At 46.3% G+C, this 18,646-nt stretch overlaps 1 protein-coding gene across 1 annotated transcript; it reads right to left on the bottom strand.

Annotated features, from left to right (window-relative positions):
• Positions 1–602: 602 nt before the first annotated feature.
• HMGN5 (high mobility group nucleosome binding domain 5) lies at positions 603–18,429 on the bottom strand. Its single transcript, XM_006130454.4, has 6 exons — positions 18,178–18,429; positions 16,381–16,410; positions 15,653–15,682; positions 13,890–13,940; positions 2,450–2,593; positions 603–1,265 (listed from the first exon to the last, which is right to left on the bottom strand). The coding sequence occupies exons 1-6, from the start codon at positions 18,190–18,192 to the stop codon at positions 1,218–1,220; spliced, it is 318 nt and encodes a 105-aa protein (XP_006130516.1). The 5' UTR covers positions 18,193–18,429; the 3' UTR covers positions 603–1,217.
• Positions 18,430–18,646: the final 217 nt, after the last annotated feature.

The following is an 18,646-nucleotide window of genomic DNA, read 5'->3' as shown; positions in this document are numbered from 1 at the left end:
TAAACAAGAATTGTGAAAGTCATAATTTTATCTAGCACTACAGAAAACAACTTCTTACTATTGAGGGTTTGATTTAAGCCCTTTAGGCTTCTATGCAGAAATTTATGCAGTGGTCTTATAGCAAGAAGAAACTTGAGAAACTATACCAGAAGGATAGGTAGGTCTAAGTTAAATAGGTTCTACTCTTAAAATTTGGGAAGGTTAATCATCCATAACTTCTAAAATGGTTCTCATATTTTAATAATGCCAAGTATATCATCTTTGCTTAAATGATAGAAATAGTGCAAAAGCATTAGCATTTGTGAAATAGGACATAAATCTAGACTTGAAGATGTAGAACCGGGTATGTTGATTTACATCAGAACTCCATAAAAAATATGTAGCTATGTCAGCTTCTTCAACTGAGGATATGGGCCATGAAGTGATATTTGTCTACATAGCTGGAGAATATGGCTTAGAGGCCCTAGCATTGATCATATTGTGAATTCAAGCTCGTCACCTATATATTTTTTAAGAGAAAGCATTGTGCTACTGACTAGCATTAGGAGGCTTATTACTTTTCCAGCTATACAAGTTTACAGCACAAGCAACAAACCACAATCAACTTTCGAGGAGTCTTTTTTATTAAGATAAATCCAGCAAAATTCCTAACAGTGGGTACATACAACCAACCTGCCCTTTTAAAAGAAATGTTTGTATTTCATTTAAAAACATGATTACGCTTTATTTTTTTCCAAAACTGACAAAATAAAGTTACATCTGGGAAACAGATTTCCAGCTCCTAGTTTCATGAAAATATCTCACCTTCTTTATAAAAGCAACCCACAGAACCACTGGAATGTTTAATGCAGTTATTTGTTTTGAGACCTCCCCACTTTAAGAAACCATACAACACATACAAGGGTAAAATTAAAATCTGAAGTCTGTAAGCATGACTTACACAAAAAGGGACACACTGACAGAAGTCGAAAGCTACCACCACTTATTCTTTCCATGTACCATACAAACTATTACAATCACAAAATTTAAAAACAATGATCTTTTTTGTTTTGTTAGGGATTTAATTCCCAAGTAACCGAGATGAAGATGTTCCATAATTAAATTCATGCTAAAAAAACCTGCATTTATAAAATAGTTGATAAAAATATTCCTCTCTGTTAACAATACAGCATGGAGGTATGGATACCAGATGATGGAGATATAGGGCAAGGTTAACATTACTCGGACTTGGCTTCCTTATCATCGGATGCTTCAGCAGCTGGTGCCTAGAAGTGTTTGGGAAGAACAGAAATATTACATTCTCACTCTAGCAAAGCCCCATTCTAACCTACCTGCTAAACAGGTCAGTGTGCAAAATAGCTTATTTAACTAGAAAGGGATACAAAATTACTCATGTCTGTGGGTATAAACACACTGGAATTTTGATTACCATTAACAAATGTTACACATTTTAAACTGGGACTGATGCTGTAGTTAGCACTGCAATATTAAGATAAATCCAAACAGGAAGTGATTTGGAATATTTTTGAGATTCACAACCATTGACTGGTGGCAAAATACAATACCTCATTTCCATAGATCAGAAAGTAAATCTGAAATGTATAGGTAAGTCTTCAGGGATCTGCTCCCCTATTATCCAGGTTTTACAAACATAGTTCTTTTTTTTAATTCTTACTGAAGAACAAAAAACTTAGCTAGCAACAGATTCTACCTTTCCCTTTTAAAACTACTCTCAGCCTTTGAAAAACACTTCTACACATACTGATCCAATTATTCACTTTTTATCATACAGGCTGTTGAAATAAATAATCATTTTCTTTAAAGATATTAAACAATACAAGGATGTTCAACACCTGAAAAGAGACCTTTTTTGAACAGAAAGCTTGTACAGGTATACTAGAAGCAGCATGCTTGGGAGTTCAGGAGAAGAAGGAAGGAGAAGAAACACCCACATCTTATATCTATTATATCTATGTGAATCCCTTCTTCTCCTCCACTATCAGTCCAGGGTAATTTTTTTCTGCATCGAAACAAATCTGACCCCACCTCTGCATATGCAGTAGCCCCACAAGTGGAACCAGCAACCAGCATAACAGGATTCAGAAGGACTGCACAGGTTATGTGTATATCATCCTGCACAAAGCCCAAGGCAAGGTGGACTAGGGAATACATCAGGGGAGCTGCAGCTACCTAGGTCTCCTGGTTCTTCCCTCCTCCAGTGGGAGAAAGGAAAACATAGGGCCACAGAGCAGATGTGTGTTTGAAGAAGTTCTTTTATTACTTCCTGAAAGAGTTCCTTATTGCATACCCAGCCAGCCCTTTCAGAATATATATCAATTAACTATGCCACCCTCCGAACGGTAAGAGGAATCCTTTGTCCCTGCAGCTGCAATGAAAATACAGTTATTTGTAACCATGCTTTTTAGTATGTTCACTGCAGTTAAGGTACCTCATTAGTTTTGGTATCTCCATTTTCAGAGTGGTTTTCTTCTTTAGCATCATCTTGCTTAGTTTCATCTTTGCCTTTGGCTCCCTTCTTCCCTTTTGCTGCTGCCTTTTTGTCCTCCTTTTTATCATTTGCTGCTTTTTCTTTCTGTTAGAGTAATGATGTAAACAAAAAATGTAGGATAGATACATACAAAACTGGAGATTGTATTAAAACATCAATATTTTCAAAATAAAAAAATCTGTATAACTTACTACTATTTACTGGAAATACAATTAACAAAGGTGATATGCACCAGATCAGAATTTCTATCAGGAAATCCCTTATCCTCTATCCTGTCTTTGATTTACCATCGGCAACGAATAATCTAGAGGAACAAGGTCAAAGGAAGCTATGTCTGGGGTTAAAGAAATTCCTATTTCAAACATACATATTAAATTACAGTAGCTAAATGTTTTGGTGAGCTTGCATTTTGGCTGTTGAACTACCTGCCAAGATATTAAAAAAAAAAGAATAATCCAAGAGCATGCACAATGAAAACACTAGAAAATTAGAAGTGAGAGGCAGGAAAGCTGAAGTCACCAAAGAATTGCAGAAGTATTCCTTGTTGTTCCAAGCAATATATTTCATGTTTGAGTTAGGTAAATTCAACTGTACAGTATCACTTCAGATATAAAGGAAAAAAATAAATTAAGGTTTAATGTATATAGCAATAATTGCAACTTTTTACATGGGAGTCATAATTAAATAAAAAGGAAAAAGCACTCTTACAGTATATCTTTGCAGTAAGAACCTTCTATTCTTTTCGATCAAACTAATAAATACCAAGACATTCAGACTTCAAGGATTTGTACCTGAGTGCCAAAATTTATTATACTAACTCTAGCATCTTCTCCCACTCTAAGGGTGTGTCTACACTGCAGCGTAACTTCAAGATAACTGGTGATATTTCGCAATAACAATGTGAGCATCTACACAACCATTCTGTTATTTCGAAACAACAGTTGGCTTATTCCAATATCTGTAAATCTCATTCTACGAGGAATAACACCTATTCCAAAATAGCTATTTCGAAATAAGGCATGTGTAAACGCTCCACTGCTGCTATTTCGAAATAGCCCCTCACCACAGCCATTCTAAGTTATTCCTCCGCAGTGCCTCCTAAATCAAGATAGCACATCTACATTAGGGAAGCCTGCTTCAGACTAATTTTTTAGGCTTCCCTGCAGTGTAGGTGTGCTATTTTGAAATACACTATTTCAGAAAAGAACGGTTACTTACCTGTAACTGTTGTTCTTCGAGATGTGTTGCTCATGTCCATTCGAAGTAGGTGTGCGCGCCGCGTGCACCACGTCTTCCGGAGCGTTTTCCCTAGCGGTACCCGTAGCGCTGGCGGGGCGTCCCCTGGAGTGGCGCCGCAATGGCGGGGCATAAGTACCCCTGCTGGCGCTGCCCCACCTCAGTTCCTTCTTGCCAGATATTCCGACGAAGGGGAGGTAGGGTGGGAGTCGAATGGACATGAGCAACACATCTCAAAGAACAACAGTTACAGGTAAGTAACCGTTCTTTTCTTCTTCGAGTGGTTGCTCATGTCCATTCGAAGTAGGTGACTACCAAGCTAACCCCATGGAGGAGGGGTTGGAACAGTCATAGCACCAGAGTCATAAAGGAAGGTGAACAATAACAGATTTATTTGAACAATTACACAGTGACAAGTCACCAACCCAGAACAAAGACAACCGGATCTATATATTTACATCACAGATTCGAGGACTGCAGAGCCCACCCTTGCATCCTCCCTGGCCTGTTGAGGTAGCGCATAGTGTGTTGCAAACGTGTGAAGGGAAGACTAGGTGGCTGCCCTGCAAATTTCTGTGATAGGTACCTGGGCACCAAAGGCTACCGAGGATGCCTGCACCCTGGTAAAGTGTGCCTTCACCCTGGGTGGGGTTTTCCCAGCCAGTTGATAACACTCTGCTATACTTTGCACCACCCATCTTGATAACCTTTGCGTAGAAATAGGTGAACCTTTCCCCCTATCCCGAAACGCAACGAACAATTGTTGGGATTTACGGAAGGGCTTGGTTCGGTCAATATAGAATGCCAGCGCTCGCTTGGCATCCAGGGAGTGTAGAACATGCTCCTTAGGGGAGGCGTGTGGTTTAGGGAAGAACACCGGTAGATAAATCTCCTGAGATAGGTGAAAAGTAGAAACCACCTTCGGGAGGAAGGTCGGATGAGGCCATAGCCTTACATTATCATGCGAAAAAACAAGGTAGGGCGGTTCTATAGTCAGCACCCTTAGCTCTGATACCCTTCTAGCAGACATAATGGCTACTATGAAAGCAACCTTCAATGAAAGGTGCTTCAATGAACACGTAGCCAATGGCTCGAAAGGAGGGGACATAAGCCTGTGTAGGACCAGGTTGAGGTTCTAGGCAGGGTATGGAGCCCTCACCGAGGGGTACAATTTCTCCAAACCAGTAAGAAATCTTTTAACTACATGGTTAGAAAAAAAGAGAGGCTCCTGCCGTACCAACATGGAAGGCGGAGAGAGATGCCACATGGACTTTAATAGAAGAGAAGGACAGGCCACTAGAACGGAGTTGAAAGAGATAGTAGAGAATAGTTGGAATAGGGGCCGAAGACAGTTGTACTCCTCTCTGGGACGCCCAAGACGAGAAGCGCCACCACTTGGCAGCATACGACCGTCTAGTAGAGGGCTTCCTGCTGCTAAGGAGCACCATCTGTACTTGTCAGGAACATTCCCTTTCTGGTTGGTTCAACCACGGATAAACCAGGCCGTTAGGTGAAGAGACCGGAGATCCGGGTGAACCATTATCCCCCCCGTCCCAAGGTTGGGTTAGCAGATCCCGAACTGGAGGGAGTGCTATAGAGTCTTGTGTCAGCATGTCCACCAGGATAGGGAACCAGAACTGTCTGGGCCACCTGGGGGCTATGAGGATGATCGAGGACCTGAAAGTTCTCGTTCTGGTCAATACCCTGGAAATTAGTGGAAATGGAGGAAAGGCATAGAGAACGCCCTTTGGCCATGTGGTCGTTAGGGCGTCTCTCTTGGAAAATTTCCCCAGCCCCAGCAGGGAACAGTAGTTCCTGAACTTGGCACTGCATGCCGAGGCAAACAGGTCTAGGTGGGGATAGCCCCACCTGTGGAAAACCTGACTGAGGACAGAGCCCTTGAGCGACAACTCATGGGCTCCAAAGGATCTGCTCAGTGTGTCTGCAAGTAGGTTTTTGCACCCGGGGAGGTACTCCGCCTGAGGCGTGATATTGTGCGTGACACACAGGTGCCAGAGACGCAGGGCCTCCTTGCATAAGGGTGGTGAACGCGCCCCACCCTGCTTGTTGAGGTAAAAAACCGCTGCAGTGTTGTCCATACGCACCAGGATGGAGCAGTGGGAGAGCCTCGGCAGGAATGCTTCGCAGGCCCTCCTCACCGCCCGCAGTTCCTGGACGTTGATGTGCAGGGACTGTTCGGAAAGGGACCAGAGGCCCTGAGTTCTGTGGCACCCAAGGTGTGCACCCCATCCCAGGTCAGACGCATCGGTGACCAGCGTCAGCGAGGGGGGAGGGGCGTTGAAGGGAACCCCGCTGCGCACCACAGATTCCTGGGTCCACCAGAGTAAGGAGTCCAGAATGTCCAGGGGCACTGTGACTATGGAGTCCCATAGACCCTTGGACTGGCAGAAGACCTTCGCCAACCACACCTGCAGAGGTCTCATCCTCATCCTGGCATGTCACACCATGTAAGTGCACGCCGCCATATGGCCCAGGAGCCTGGAGCAGACCCGAGGTGTCGTGATGGGGGACCGAATTAGCCCTGAGATCAGCTCCACTATGGAGAGGAACCTGCTGTGGGGCAGGAACGCTCTTGCCACCTTCGCATCGAGGAGGGCTCCCACAAACTCTATGCTCTGGGAGGGGGTCAGGGATGACTTCTCGACATTTATCATGAGCCCTAACCTTAGGAAGAGAGCTCTTATGAGTGATACGTGAGCTTCTACCTGCTCGTATGAGCAACCTCGGATTAGCCAATTATCGAGGTACGGGAACACGTGTACCCCTCAATTGCGCAGAAAGGCGGCAACCACAGCCATACATTTTGTGAATACCCTTGGTGCAGTACATAACCCAATGGGAAGTACCGTAAACTGAAAATGGTAACGGCCCACCATAAACCGGAGGAACCTCCTGGACTGGGCCTGATAGCCACATGGAAGTAGGCGTCCTTTACATCGAGAGTCGCGTACCAGTTGTCCAGCTGTAGCACTGGGATGACTGAGGCCAACGTCACCATTCTGAACTTGTGTTTTATAACCACCTTGTTTAAGTATCGAAGGTCCAGGTTAGGACGAACTCCCCCTTTTGGTTTTGGAACAACAAAATAATGGGAGTAAAACCCCCTGCCCCGCAGATGCGGGAGGACCCTTTCTATTGCTCCTTTTTCAAGGAGCGCCACCACTTCCTGAAACAGGATGTGTTCGTGAGGGGTGTCCCTTACTAGGGACAGGGTAGGGGGTTTTGAAGGCGGTGGGCCCAGGAATGGGGTAGAATAGCCCATATGTACAATGTTCAGGACTCAGGCATCTGATGTTATCAGGGTCCATGTCTAGGCAAAACGGGCTAGCCGGGCCCCAAACGGGGGGCCAGGGTGGCAGACTGATACGGGACTCTCGAATACCATGTCAAAACTGGGGCTTGCCCTGATTGGAAGGGCCGTGGGGACCTGCCCGCTGGGGATCTGACCTGGGGTGACAATGTCAACCCCTGGGCCCCTGAGGGTGCGCAGCCGCCCCAGAACCTCCACCGGAGGCCCGGGAGCAGCACCTCCAGAAATCCCCACGGGGGACCTGGGGCTGCGCTCTACCCTGCTGCCTATACGGCAGTTGTCGCCGCTGCATGGCTGGCGTATGTATGCCTAAGGACTTCAAAGTTGACCTAGTGTCCTTTAGGGTATGGAGCCTAGAATCGGTGTGCTCCGAGAACAAGGCCTTCCCTTCAAAAGGCAAGTCCTGGATGGTATGCTGCACGTCCGAGGGAATCCCCTTGACGCGGAGCCACGCCCCACGGCGCAAAACGACATCAGTCGCCATGGTGAGGGCTGCCGAGTCCACAGTGTCCAATGCCGCTTGGAGGGCAGTTCGTGTAATGACTTTACCCTCAGAAGCCATAGCTGCAAACTCCTGGCGGTCCTCCATCGGGAATCGGTCTCTAAATTTTTCGACCGCCTGCCAGGTGTTAAAAGCATAGCTGCTCAGCATCGCCTGCTGGTTAGTGATACGGAGCTGCAGAGCACCCGTAGCGTAAACCTTATGGCCCAACAAGTCCAGCTTCTTAGGCTCCCTTGCCTTTGGAGAAGGCCCGGGCTGGGGAAGCCTTTCTTTTTGGGCCGCAGCCTGTATGACCAATGATCCTGGGGTGGGCTGGGAGTAAAGGAATTTGTGACCCGACTGCGGGACAAAATAACGCCTCTCTACCCCTTTTAGGGCAGGGGTCAGGGTTGCTGGCGTTTGCCACAGGGCATTAGTAATCTTTGAAACAGTTTTATTGAGCAGTAGAGCGAAACGCATAGGGGCGTCCTCAGTGAGGATGTCTACCATTGGATCGGTATCCTCAATTATGGGCTCAACCGGAACAGCCAGGTTGGAAGCCATGCGCCGCAGGAGGTCCTGATGTGCTCTGGCATCCATTGATGGCAGTCCAGGCGCTGGGTCTGCCAGTGCCTCATTGGGGTAGGACGACGACGACGACTCCTGAATCAACACGGGAGCGGTCGTGTCCAACTGCGGGGCCGGTTGGACGGTCTGAGCCTCCAGAGGGCCTGTCTCCGGTACCGGTGGTTGCGGTGCCGCAGGATCTTGTTGCGGCACTCTAAGGGGGGAGGGAGGCGTCCTAGACAGGGATGCAGACGGGTGGGAACGGTGCCCTGAAGCCTCCGACCCCATAGATGGTGGCGGCTGACCCTGCCACTGATGATAGGCCCAGGGAGTCCAAAAAGGCCAGTGCGGATGAGGGGACCACATCTGCTGGTTGTGGTCCCTCCGGTGTCTGGATCTGGACCTGTGGGTCGAGGATGCTCCCGAAGACCCTGACCGAACTGACACCACATCCGAGTCCGAAGAGTAATCGGACTCCGGCCAAGGCGGAGCCGACGAGGAGTGTGGTGCAAACTTGGCCATCGACTCAGGTTTGCCCGCATGGGCGCGGCGAGGACGTGCCGTCTGCGGCACCGGGGGACTCATGCCCGGCGTCGTAAGGTAACTGCGGCACCGGGGGACCCAGACCCGGTGCGGCGAACTCTGCCGAGTGCAAAGCAGTCAACTGTGGCACTGGGGTGCCCAGGCGTCATCAGTAGCTGTGGCGCCGGGGTACCCAAGCCCGGTGCCGTTTGTGACGCCACCATCTGCAGCACCGAGGTGCTCAGGCTCGGTGCCGGCTGCAATGTTTGCAGCACCGGGGTACCTAGGCCCAGTGCCGACTGTGTCGCGTGAAGTTGCGGCACCGGGGTGCCTAGGCCCGGTGCCGGCTGCGTCGCCAGTAGCTGCGGCACCGAGGTGCTCAGGCTCGGTGTCGGTTGTGATGCCTGGAGTTACGGCACCGGGGTGCCTAGGCCCGGTGCTGAGTGCGACGTGTGAAGCTGCGGTACCAGGGTGCCCATGCCCGGTGCCGATTGCGTCAACTAGAGCTGCGGCACCGGGGTGCTCAGGCTCGATGCCGACTGAGTCGTGCCCAACTGAAACGGTACCAGGGTGCCCAGGCCCGGTGCCAGGGTAGACCACTGGGTCGATGCCGGTGCCGATGACAGCACGGAGACGGACGCCGACTCCTGTGAGGCCACATGGCCATGGGGGTACGGCACCGGTACGGCCAAGCGGGGCCCTGGCAAAGTGGAGAGCAGCGATCTGCCATGGCTGGAAGCTCCCTGAGACTGATAGCTCGGCGCTGTAAAGGGTACTGTAGTAGCAGCGGGAGCCGACCCCACCTGGGGTAGTCCCGACGCATAAGCCACCATAGCATGCCGACCCGGGCCATGCATGGGCGACGACGGTGCCCTCCGAGCCTCCAACGGGGGCGACCTCAACCCGTCCGAGTCGACCGACGATGGCGGGGAGGTCGTAAGACTGATTAGGTCCTGTGCCGCTTCAAAGGTGTCCAGCGTAGACGGACGATGAGAGGGCAGGCGACCAGGGCGCACCAGGCCCCGTCGGTGCCGACGGTGCACCGAGGGGGAAACACGCACCGGTGAACTGCCGCTGCGGTGTCCAGCCGATGTTGGCTTTTTAGACGGAGACCTGCCCCGGGACTTCGTCACCCTCTTAGATGGCGGAGAGTGAAACCGGTGCCGGGATCTCGACGTCGATGCCCAAGGCCGGTGCGCTGTGCACCGCAGGCTGGTCCAGCGGTGCCGGTTGAAGCGCCGTCTCCATCAGGAGAAGCTTCAAGCGGGAAACTCTTTCTTTCCTCGTACGGGGCTTGAAAGACTTGCAGATTTTGCAGGCAATTGCCAGATGAGCCTCACCCAGACACTTAAGGCAGCTGTCGTGTGGGTCGCGCCTGGGCATAAACTTCCCGCAGTCAGCGCACGCCTTGAAGCCTTGTGGCCCTGGCATTCCTTACTCCCAAGGGGGGGGGGGGGGGAAGGAGCAAAAACAAAAAACCTATCTAACTACACAAACTATTAACAATGTGAGAAACGGGAACCATTAACTATCTAAGCCTAACAGATAGAGAGAGAGAGACGCTCCAACGACCGACATGGCGGTAAGAAGGAACTGAGGTGGGGCAGCGCCGGCAGGGGTACTTATGCCTCACCATGACAGCGCCACTCCAAGGGGCACCCCGCCGGCACTACGGGTACCGCTAGGGAAAACGCTCCGGAAGACGTGGTGCACGCGGCGCGCACACCTACTTCGAATGGACATGAGCAACCACTCGAAGAAGAACTATTCCAGAATAGCTTATTTTGAAATAAGCATGCAGTATAGATGTACCCTAAAAGACAGAGGAACTATGAATACTTGGGAAATTACTCCTCATAAGAAATCCTTTAAAGATGTACCTATTTCTTCAAGAGACAAACTGAGTGACATAACATCTTTTATTGGCCCAAGTACTTCATCTACCTTGTCTCCCTAATATCCTGAGACTGACATGGCTACAGATGTATCTATTTTTTCTCAGCACCATTAGCCTAATAGTGTATGGCAAGTACTTTATACTAACATGACAAAACTCACTAAAATGTGACCACTTGTATAGAACTTCAAAAGTCCATCATCATAGTTAATGAGCCAGAACATTTGCCCAAAACTAAGGCTTTGGAGGGTCCCCTTCATGGTATCTTTCCCTCCCAGCACTTCCCAAACAAAGGAATGGTACTGGTGATGTATGTTCATAGCACTTTCTTTGGGGAGTCCCTTCCATAGGATTGGGGATTGATGGCTGAAGAGAATCAATTCCTGTCTCTCACCATAGGAAACTAATGGAGTACTATTAACTTTTCCACAGCCCGCTTTTTACTAGGAAAGCATTATCTTAAAAGAGGTTCCAGGAGCAGCCAATGGCTAGGGATTTCCTTGGTAGCACAACTCTTTCTTATGGAGCCATGCAGTCGGGAAATCTGACTGGAGTTACAGGATCTCTACACAAAAGGCTATAGTGGGGTGGTCAACCCATTCTGGGCAAAGAGCCAAGATAGCAGAGGATCCAGTGCAAAAAGCCGGGGCAAAGTTGTCAAGAAAAAAAAAAAAAAAAAAAAAAGGATTGCCCCTTTAAAAGGAGCTCCTGGTCGTGTTTGCTGTAGCAAAAAAACAAAACAAAACAAACAAACCACAACACTCTGCCCCTTTAAGAAAACAAATTTAAACGTGTTTTGAGGCTTTTTGGTCACATCAGGCTCCCGCCGGCCGACACCATCTTTAATTCTACATCTTTCATGGCTGCGCCGGATGGCTCTCCTGCCTAGGGCAGCATAGGGAGCTGGGAGGAGAGGGCTATGTGAGCCACACCCAGGAGTGGAGGGTGGGGAGGGAAAAAGAGCCTTGGGTTGGCCACGGCTGGGCTATGGGTCCCAGGATATCAGTGTCAATCCCTGGCTTCTAGGAACCAAATTAGTGGCCATTTTGCAACACTGGTGTAAGATCTCTCTCTTCCCAGAACAGAATGATCCTGGGGAAAGCTGCACAAGGGAATCCTGATGGAGTTCCATTTCCAGATCCTCTCCTGCAGTTCTTTCCTTGGGAGAAGAGCCAATGTCATTTTACTAATTTTTCCTGAATGGACGGGAAGTACACAGATGACAACATTGGCTGATTAATACACCATGTGATTTTTTTCAGCCCTACTTTGTTTAACATGGATAGATTTAAGATGATGAGAGCTATTATAATTATAAACAAAAAGCTGCTGAAAGAATGTTAAGGATGCAGTTAAGCACTTAAAATTAAACAATGCCAGAATTACAATAGCCTGTGCAATCTACAGTCCATCCCCTGTAAACACGGATAGCCTAGCCATGGATCTCCTTGGAGTCTCAGAGAGCCATGAATAGAACCCAGCTCCTTTGAGTTCAAGTCTAGTACCCGACACACTAGAGACAAGTCTAGTACCCTACACACTAGAGAACAGTTTTTTTCCCTTGCAACCTACTACTTCGTTCACTATGCAATGAATTTGTTCTGGTAGAACAAACAGGAGCGGCCTGAGGCCGCCTAAAGCAGCTGGCGCCCTGCCTGAATGGCCATCAATGGCTATGACGTCATTACGGGGCGCCCCGTGATGTCATCATCAGGCGCCCGGGCCAGCAGCGAGCTAGGCAGCTGTCTAGCTCGCCTAGGCTCACGGGCCGCCCCTGAGAACAAATAGTATCTGATCATTTAATTACAGACTGCATCATGATGCTATGTGCTGTGGTCACACTACCTGTAGACAGTCAACTTTAATTGCAGTATTTCCTAACTGCTGGAGGATTATTTTTTGCAAATAGCATTCTAACAACAGTTTTTTGTATGTAGTTTCTTGGGTTTCTGAAAAAAATAAGTGCAGCATGAGGCACCACACGGATTTCTGCAGAAGCCAGCAGCAGAGTCTGAACCGAGGACCTTGAGACCTACAAAACAATTAACAGGGTAACCTGCAATGGCAGTAGGCTCTCATTTTCTATGTAGATTAGCCTCTGTAGACAGCCACACACACTTTGCTAGTGACTTGAATGTGTAGATTTTCAAGGCAAAGAATGCCCAGTCTCAAGCTTCATAAATTCGGTTACTAGCTCTGGGTTTCTAAGTTTGTTACTGATTCCTCTGTAGACCTAAGTATGTAGATTTATGACCTTTGTTCTGAAAGGCACAGAGCCTAAGTAGATGAGACTTGGGTCTGCTGTATTAAAGACCTATGTTCCGTTTCCAGCTGTTCCTAGAGTGACTTTGTGCAACCTTTCAGTTACATCAAATATAAAATGGGGAGGGAGAATACAGTAATAGTTGTCCATCTGTTAAAGGGTGAAGGGTACATTATAAATGTCAGAAAGTGGAAGAAAAATTCATGCTCTTCTGGCTCTCACCCTAGCAGTCCTTCCCAGAGGGTAAAGGATGTTTTCCAGTTGCTGCTTTACTTGAGTAGTCACAAGGTTTACACAGACAGTTGGGTTTTTCAGATATTTTAGCAGCAAGCCTCTAACTTGATGTGCTAAGCAAGTGCAAATGGCAGTGCTCAGAAGCCTTATAATTTGGCCAAATCTGGATGAATTTTCAACAGGTCAACAAAATACACTTCTTTGATCCACAACTGTTCCCTGCCAAATTTCAAATTCCTTATCTAAAGCATCAAGGAGCTTTAAATAAATGATTGAAAATTTAATTTACAAAAAAAAAAAAAAAGTCAGGGAAATAATAAGTAGCTTCGCTAACTTCATTTTCAGAAAAGGTATTTTTGCTGAACATTTAAAAAAAATATCTAGCCTGAGGAAATAAAGCATGGAAAATTGTAATACCAATTGTTATAAAGTCTGGCAAATTAATAAGTAACCGAAAGCCGGGCCTTATAATGTAAAGTATGCTTATTTATAGGCATGGTTACAAGTGCTGCCTACAATTACGGCTCTGTGGTCTCTATTCCACACATGTTAGGAGAATAATGCTTTGAATAGTCTCCCATGGCAAGCATTGAAAGACTCATCACAATTTGATTAAAATTTCATCAGACAAATCACTCAAGAATTTACCACAAGGAATGTTCCTGCACTGGCAGTAGGGTGAGAAAGAATACTCATAGCTCTTTGCCATATGTAATTTCTAAAATAGTGACAGAGGTTAACTGGACAAAATACATAATCTCATTAAAAACTATTTGACTATGTGTTTCATTTGTATAAATACATTCTGAATAAGAAAACTGCTGTATTAAAAATGTCTTAAATATTTACCTTAGGTGCTGCCTTTTTGGGCTTTGGCTCCGGTTTAGGTGGAGCAGGTTTCTGTATAAAAAGCATATAGTAAAATAAGAAATATAGAATTTGAAGAGTATTACAGCAGTCTTATTAACAACCTCAATATATTTAATCTGTATGCCAGATTTAAAACATATTAAAACAGAGATACTGGGCCATTTGCTCCCCTGTGTAGAGGCTGCACCTCTATAAACCAGGACTCTCTGGACAACACCTGTAATGAGAGTCCTGGTGTGCTGGGAAGCTGGGGGAAAGGGGAAAGTCCAGCATGCTGCCCAGCTAGGCTGTAGATGCAGGGAGGGTGAGGGATAGGAAGTCTGGCCCTGCAGCACAGCTGGGCTGTGGGGGACAGCAGGGCAGAGAGTGGGACCAGCAGCAGTAGAGTCAGAAATTATTTCTCCTGATCCAGCAAAATCTTTCATCCGAGACCACTCAGGTCCCAAGGGTGCTGGACCAGGGAGGTCCAACCTGTATAAAGGACCAGAGAATATGCACCATAATCATTTACTACAAGACTGAGATATATAAATTAATATGCATTATATCATCCAGATACATGAGAAAAAAATTAAGTATGTAGCAGTGGCTATTTAATAAGTACATGTACTATGTAGGGAGAGATGAGAGTCCTGCACTACTGTACATGTGGCATCATCTTAAGTAAAGATCTACAGAATGTGGAAATACACACTACACTTTTCTCAAGTCTCTTAGGGTATGTCTAGACTACATGCCTCTGCCGACCAAGGCATGTAAATTAGACATACCAACATAGTGAGTGAAGCGGGGATTTAAATATCCCCCGTTTCATTAGAATAAAATGGCCGCCACGTTGTGCCGGCTCAGCTGTTTGTCGGCATGAAGCGGCAGTCAAGACAGGGATCAGTCGGCAAGGAAAGCCTTTGCTGACCGATCCCCATCTTGATTGCCACTTCGTGCCAACAAACAGCTGAGCCGGCACAACATGGCAGCCATTTTTATTCTAATGAAACGGGGGATATTTAAATCCCTGCTTCACTGACTATGTCGGTATGTCTAATTGACATGCCTCGGTCGGCAGAGGTATGTACCGATAGTCTAGACATACTCTTACTGTCTGAGATGGTGATTACCCCTCTCTTTTGTAGAAGGTTCCCAGCATGCCTGAGTATCTTCTGTTTCACCAAAATGAGATTCAGCTTTTCACAAATATGGCAGCACCATTTACTTTGTTTTCTGCATTAATTTTTTTAGTAACATATTGATCCCAATCCTTTGAGTGTTCTGCGTATGGAAGAAAACTCCCAGGCACACAGCACTACAGGACAGGGCTTATATAGTACTATGGCCTGAACTCTCCTGTCTTCAAACTGTACGCCATCTTTGGAATTTGCAGGTCTTGGGCCCCAAATCTGCAATTCTTATTCCCAAGCAGAATGCTGAAATCAATGGAACTATTACATGTGAGTAAGGCATGCAGGATCCATCCATTCGTGCCTGTGATGGTTTGTGTAGAACTAACACAGTGGCTTTATCTCACATGTAAAATCTGCAAGTAAATTCTGTAATATATTGGTACACAAGCCAGGGAAGCATGGAGTACAAGCTTTATTTATAAATGAGTGTGAGCACATATCTATGAAGCTATACTCTACTCATCACCATGAGATTCTTCCTATCCCAATCTTTCTGAATTGTCATTATCACATACATTACAAATTCAACTACAAATTCAACTTTAAAAAAAAAATGATACTCACAGCTGATAATCTAGCTGACCTTCTCTTTGGCTGTATAAAACAAAAAAGATGTCACTAAAATTTAAAGAAAGAGCCTTACCTTTTCAGAATTATAATATAATATTATTTGATTCAAGCATTATTTAATGAAACATTGAAATCAAGTACCAAAATAATGTGTAGAACTATGGATGTAATGGGTTTGCCTTTTTTAAATAAACAATACAGAACTGCTATTTCTTTCTCCATTTCTCCCCTTTTCACCAAACCCAGGTAAAGAGTAAGGACCAATACTGTAAGCTGCTGTACAGTTACCTCTCTATGCTAAGAGAAACTGAGACTGTGGCTTTAAGGAACACATTTAGCCTGAAACTGATGATCTTTGCCTGTGGAATTGCAAATTCTCCTACACCAGGAACAGCCTTCTCTAAATCTCTGCATGATCATTAAACCTTCCTGTTTCAGACAGCTTAACAGCTGAGATAAGCAGTGAATTCTCCATAATGTTTTTTGTGTTATACACTGATGGACTGGACCCATAATTCCAAATCCACTCATATTCCATCATATATTGGAACGTTTTTTGCAATCTGCTAGCACATACCCATGTGACTGTGCTCATAGACTAGAGTCTGTGCAAGCAAGTACCTCTATAGGAGTGGGGAAACTCAGTAACTTCATTGAAATGATTACCAACACACAAGTTCTGAGGGAAGTTCACTTTATTAATATTTTATAAACAAACCTACCTCCTCCTTCACCTCGCCTTCAGCTGCAGCCTACAAAAAAAATATAAAGAGCAAAATATAAAAGGTCTGCATTCTTTACAGTCATAAAGAAGAAAATGTGCCACATGCTAGCAAACAGGAATTTGAGAATAATCAGAGCAGTCACCAGAATAAGAAAACCTTTAAAAATGGAATTAATGCTGGATTAATATTCAATGTGAGGTTGGAAAATACTAACATGTCATTATTTTCTAAAAGTCTAAAATGCAGCATGGGGAGACCTACTAAAAAGTAAACTCACGAACTTCAAATATATCATAGTCCTATTTATCTTCATATCTTAATTAATCAGTTAACACACCTCTCCTTAGTTCAATATCCTTGCAGTAGTTCTCTTATTACATGCTCTTCTCTTGGCCCTTCTGCCTTGTGCACTTTTTAATCATGCCATCGTTGGCAGGAAATAGGATTTGCAAAGTGCAAGCAAAATAAAATTGTTTAACTTCTTGTACCCTCCCCGAGCTATAAGTGTGCATTGTGCTCATAAGGGAGCCAAGTGCAAGAACCTAAGCTCACTTTAACGTTCCTAGACAAAAAAAAACCGCAACTCCCACAATGCCTCGGACCCCCACTTTTATTAAACGTCATTACGTCAAAGCGTCTCCACATTTAAAAAGTTCCCGCCAAATTAATCTGCCACAACAAGGTCGTTGTCAGCTTTAGGCAAGGACAAGGCTCTACTATCAACGCCCAGCGGCATCTCACTTACACTAGGGGGAAGAGACGGCAGCAGTTAGACGGATGGGAGCCTGCTTTAGAGCCCTCAGCATTAGTGGGAGGAAGAAAGGCGTTTCAGACATTGCACAGACTACACCCCATTGCAACACACCAGGGAAACCAGAGCCCCCAGCGAGTTGCAATTGTATTTCTCAGAGCATAGGAAATGCCCATGTCGTCATTGCCTTAATAGCAGAATGCCGTCAAAATGCAAGCACGCAAGGCCGATAAATGAAGGGGAGCTGCTGAGATAACCAAGTGTTTGGCCCTTAAAATGCGCACCCGGGCAAAGCTGCACGAGGCACTGCTAAGCAGCAGCATTTTAGCTTTTGGAATTTGAGGGGGCCGGCTGCCCCTTTACAAACAGCGCTGAGCTTGCTGAAGAGCGAGCTAGGAAAGACACCAGCTGCGGAGCAGAGCCAAAGTTACTAATTCTGGTTGTGAATCCCAGCCCCTCTTCCCTTCAAGGACAGTTTCAAACTCTGCGCCGCCTAATGGCTCCAAATTACCATTGCACAACCATCTGGTATGACAAGAAGTGGGAGAGGAAAAAAAAGGAGAACAAAGGCAAACGCAGGAGAAAGAGGCACCGTTTAGACTCAAATCCTCCCAGGCAATGACCCAATCAACACTAAAATGCCCCCAGCGATTAATGCGAAGGTTTTGGCTGTTCAGCCGTGCGCTTTTCGGGGCGCTTGAAGAAGCACAGCCTTCCGTGGCTAGCTCTGCTGCCTGTAGTCTCCATAGGGGCAGCAGCAGCACTATGGCTGTTTGTAATCCAGCATGGAGACACTGCTTAGCCTTCTCCTTGCAAACAAAACAGCCCAAAGTGAACTCAGAGGCTTCCCTGCTCCCACAGATGAGCCCGACCGCACATTCTAAGCATCGCCCTTCAGTTCCAGCTTCACTTTAGGACATGCACAAAAAATAATATGCAGAAACTCTACATACACACGCATAAATTATAGATATTTTTGCAAATGCTCTAATCTCTCCCGTTAATTCCCCATTTCTCCCTCCACCCCTTATTTTTGTACTTACCTTTCTTTTGGGCATAGTTGCACCTTAATAGTTGGTAGCAAAATAGAGATATATTAAAAATAAATGCAATCACAAAACAAAAAAAACTGTTTCAACCGTCCTGCAAAAAATGCCAAAAATATATAAGGGACCAAGAGTTAATTGCAGCAGAAACTGAACAAAAAAAAATCCCCCCCTCTTTATTGCAAACAGTAAAATACACCAACACGCAACCAAACTGCATGAATGGGGAGCGCGAGATGGGTCCAGCCGGAGAGTGACGCACCAGCTGGCCAATGGGAGCCTCGGGCAAGGGCAAGGGAGGCGGGGCCGGAGCCTTAGCCTGAGAGAGACTCGCAGCGCACGCAAGGGGAAGCGGCTGGCTTTACGCTGTCTGCGCAGGGAGCCGGCCTAAAGCGCTCGCTGAATAAGGCGCCCGTCCGTCCCCAGCCCGGTGGGGGAGGTAGCGCAGTGGTGGCCTGCCCGCCTG

This window comes from Pelodiscus sinensis, chromosome 13 (assembly GCF_049634645.1).
Source record: "Pelodiscus sinensis isolate JC-2024 chromosome 13, ASM4963464v1, whole genome shotgun sequence".
NCBI classification, from domain to species: domain Eukaryota; kingdom Metazoa; phylum Chordata; order Testudines; family Trionychidae; genus Pelodiscus; species Pelodiscus sinensis.
This window is presented reverse-complemented; position numbering and strand designations above follow the sequence as displayed.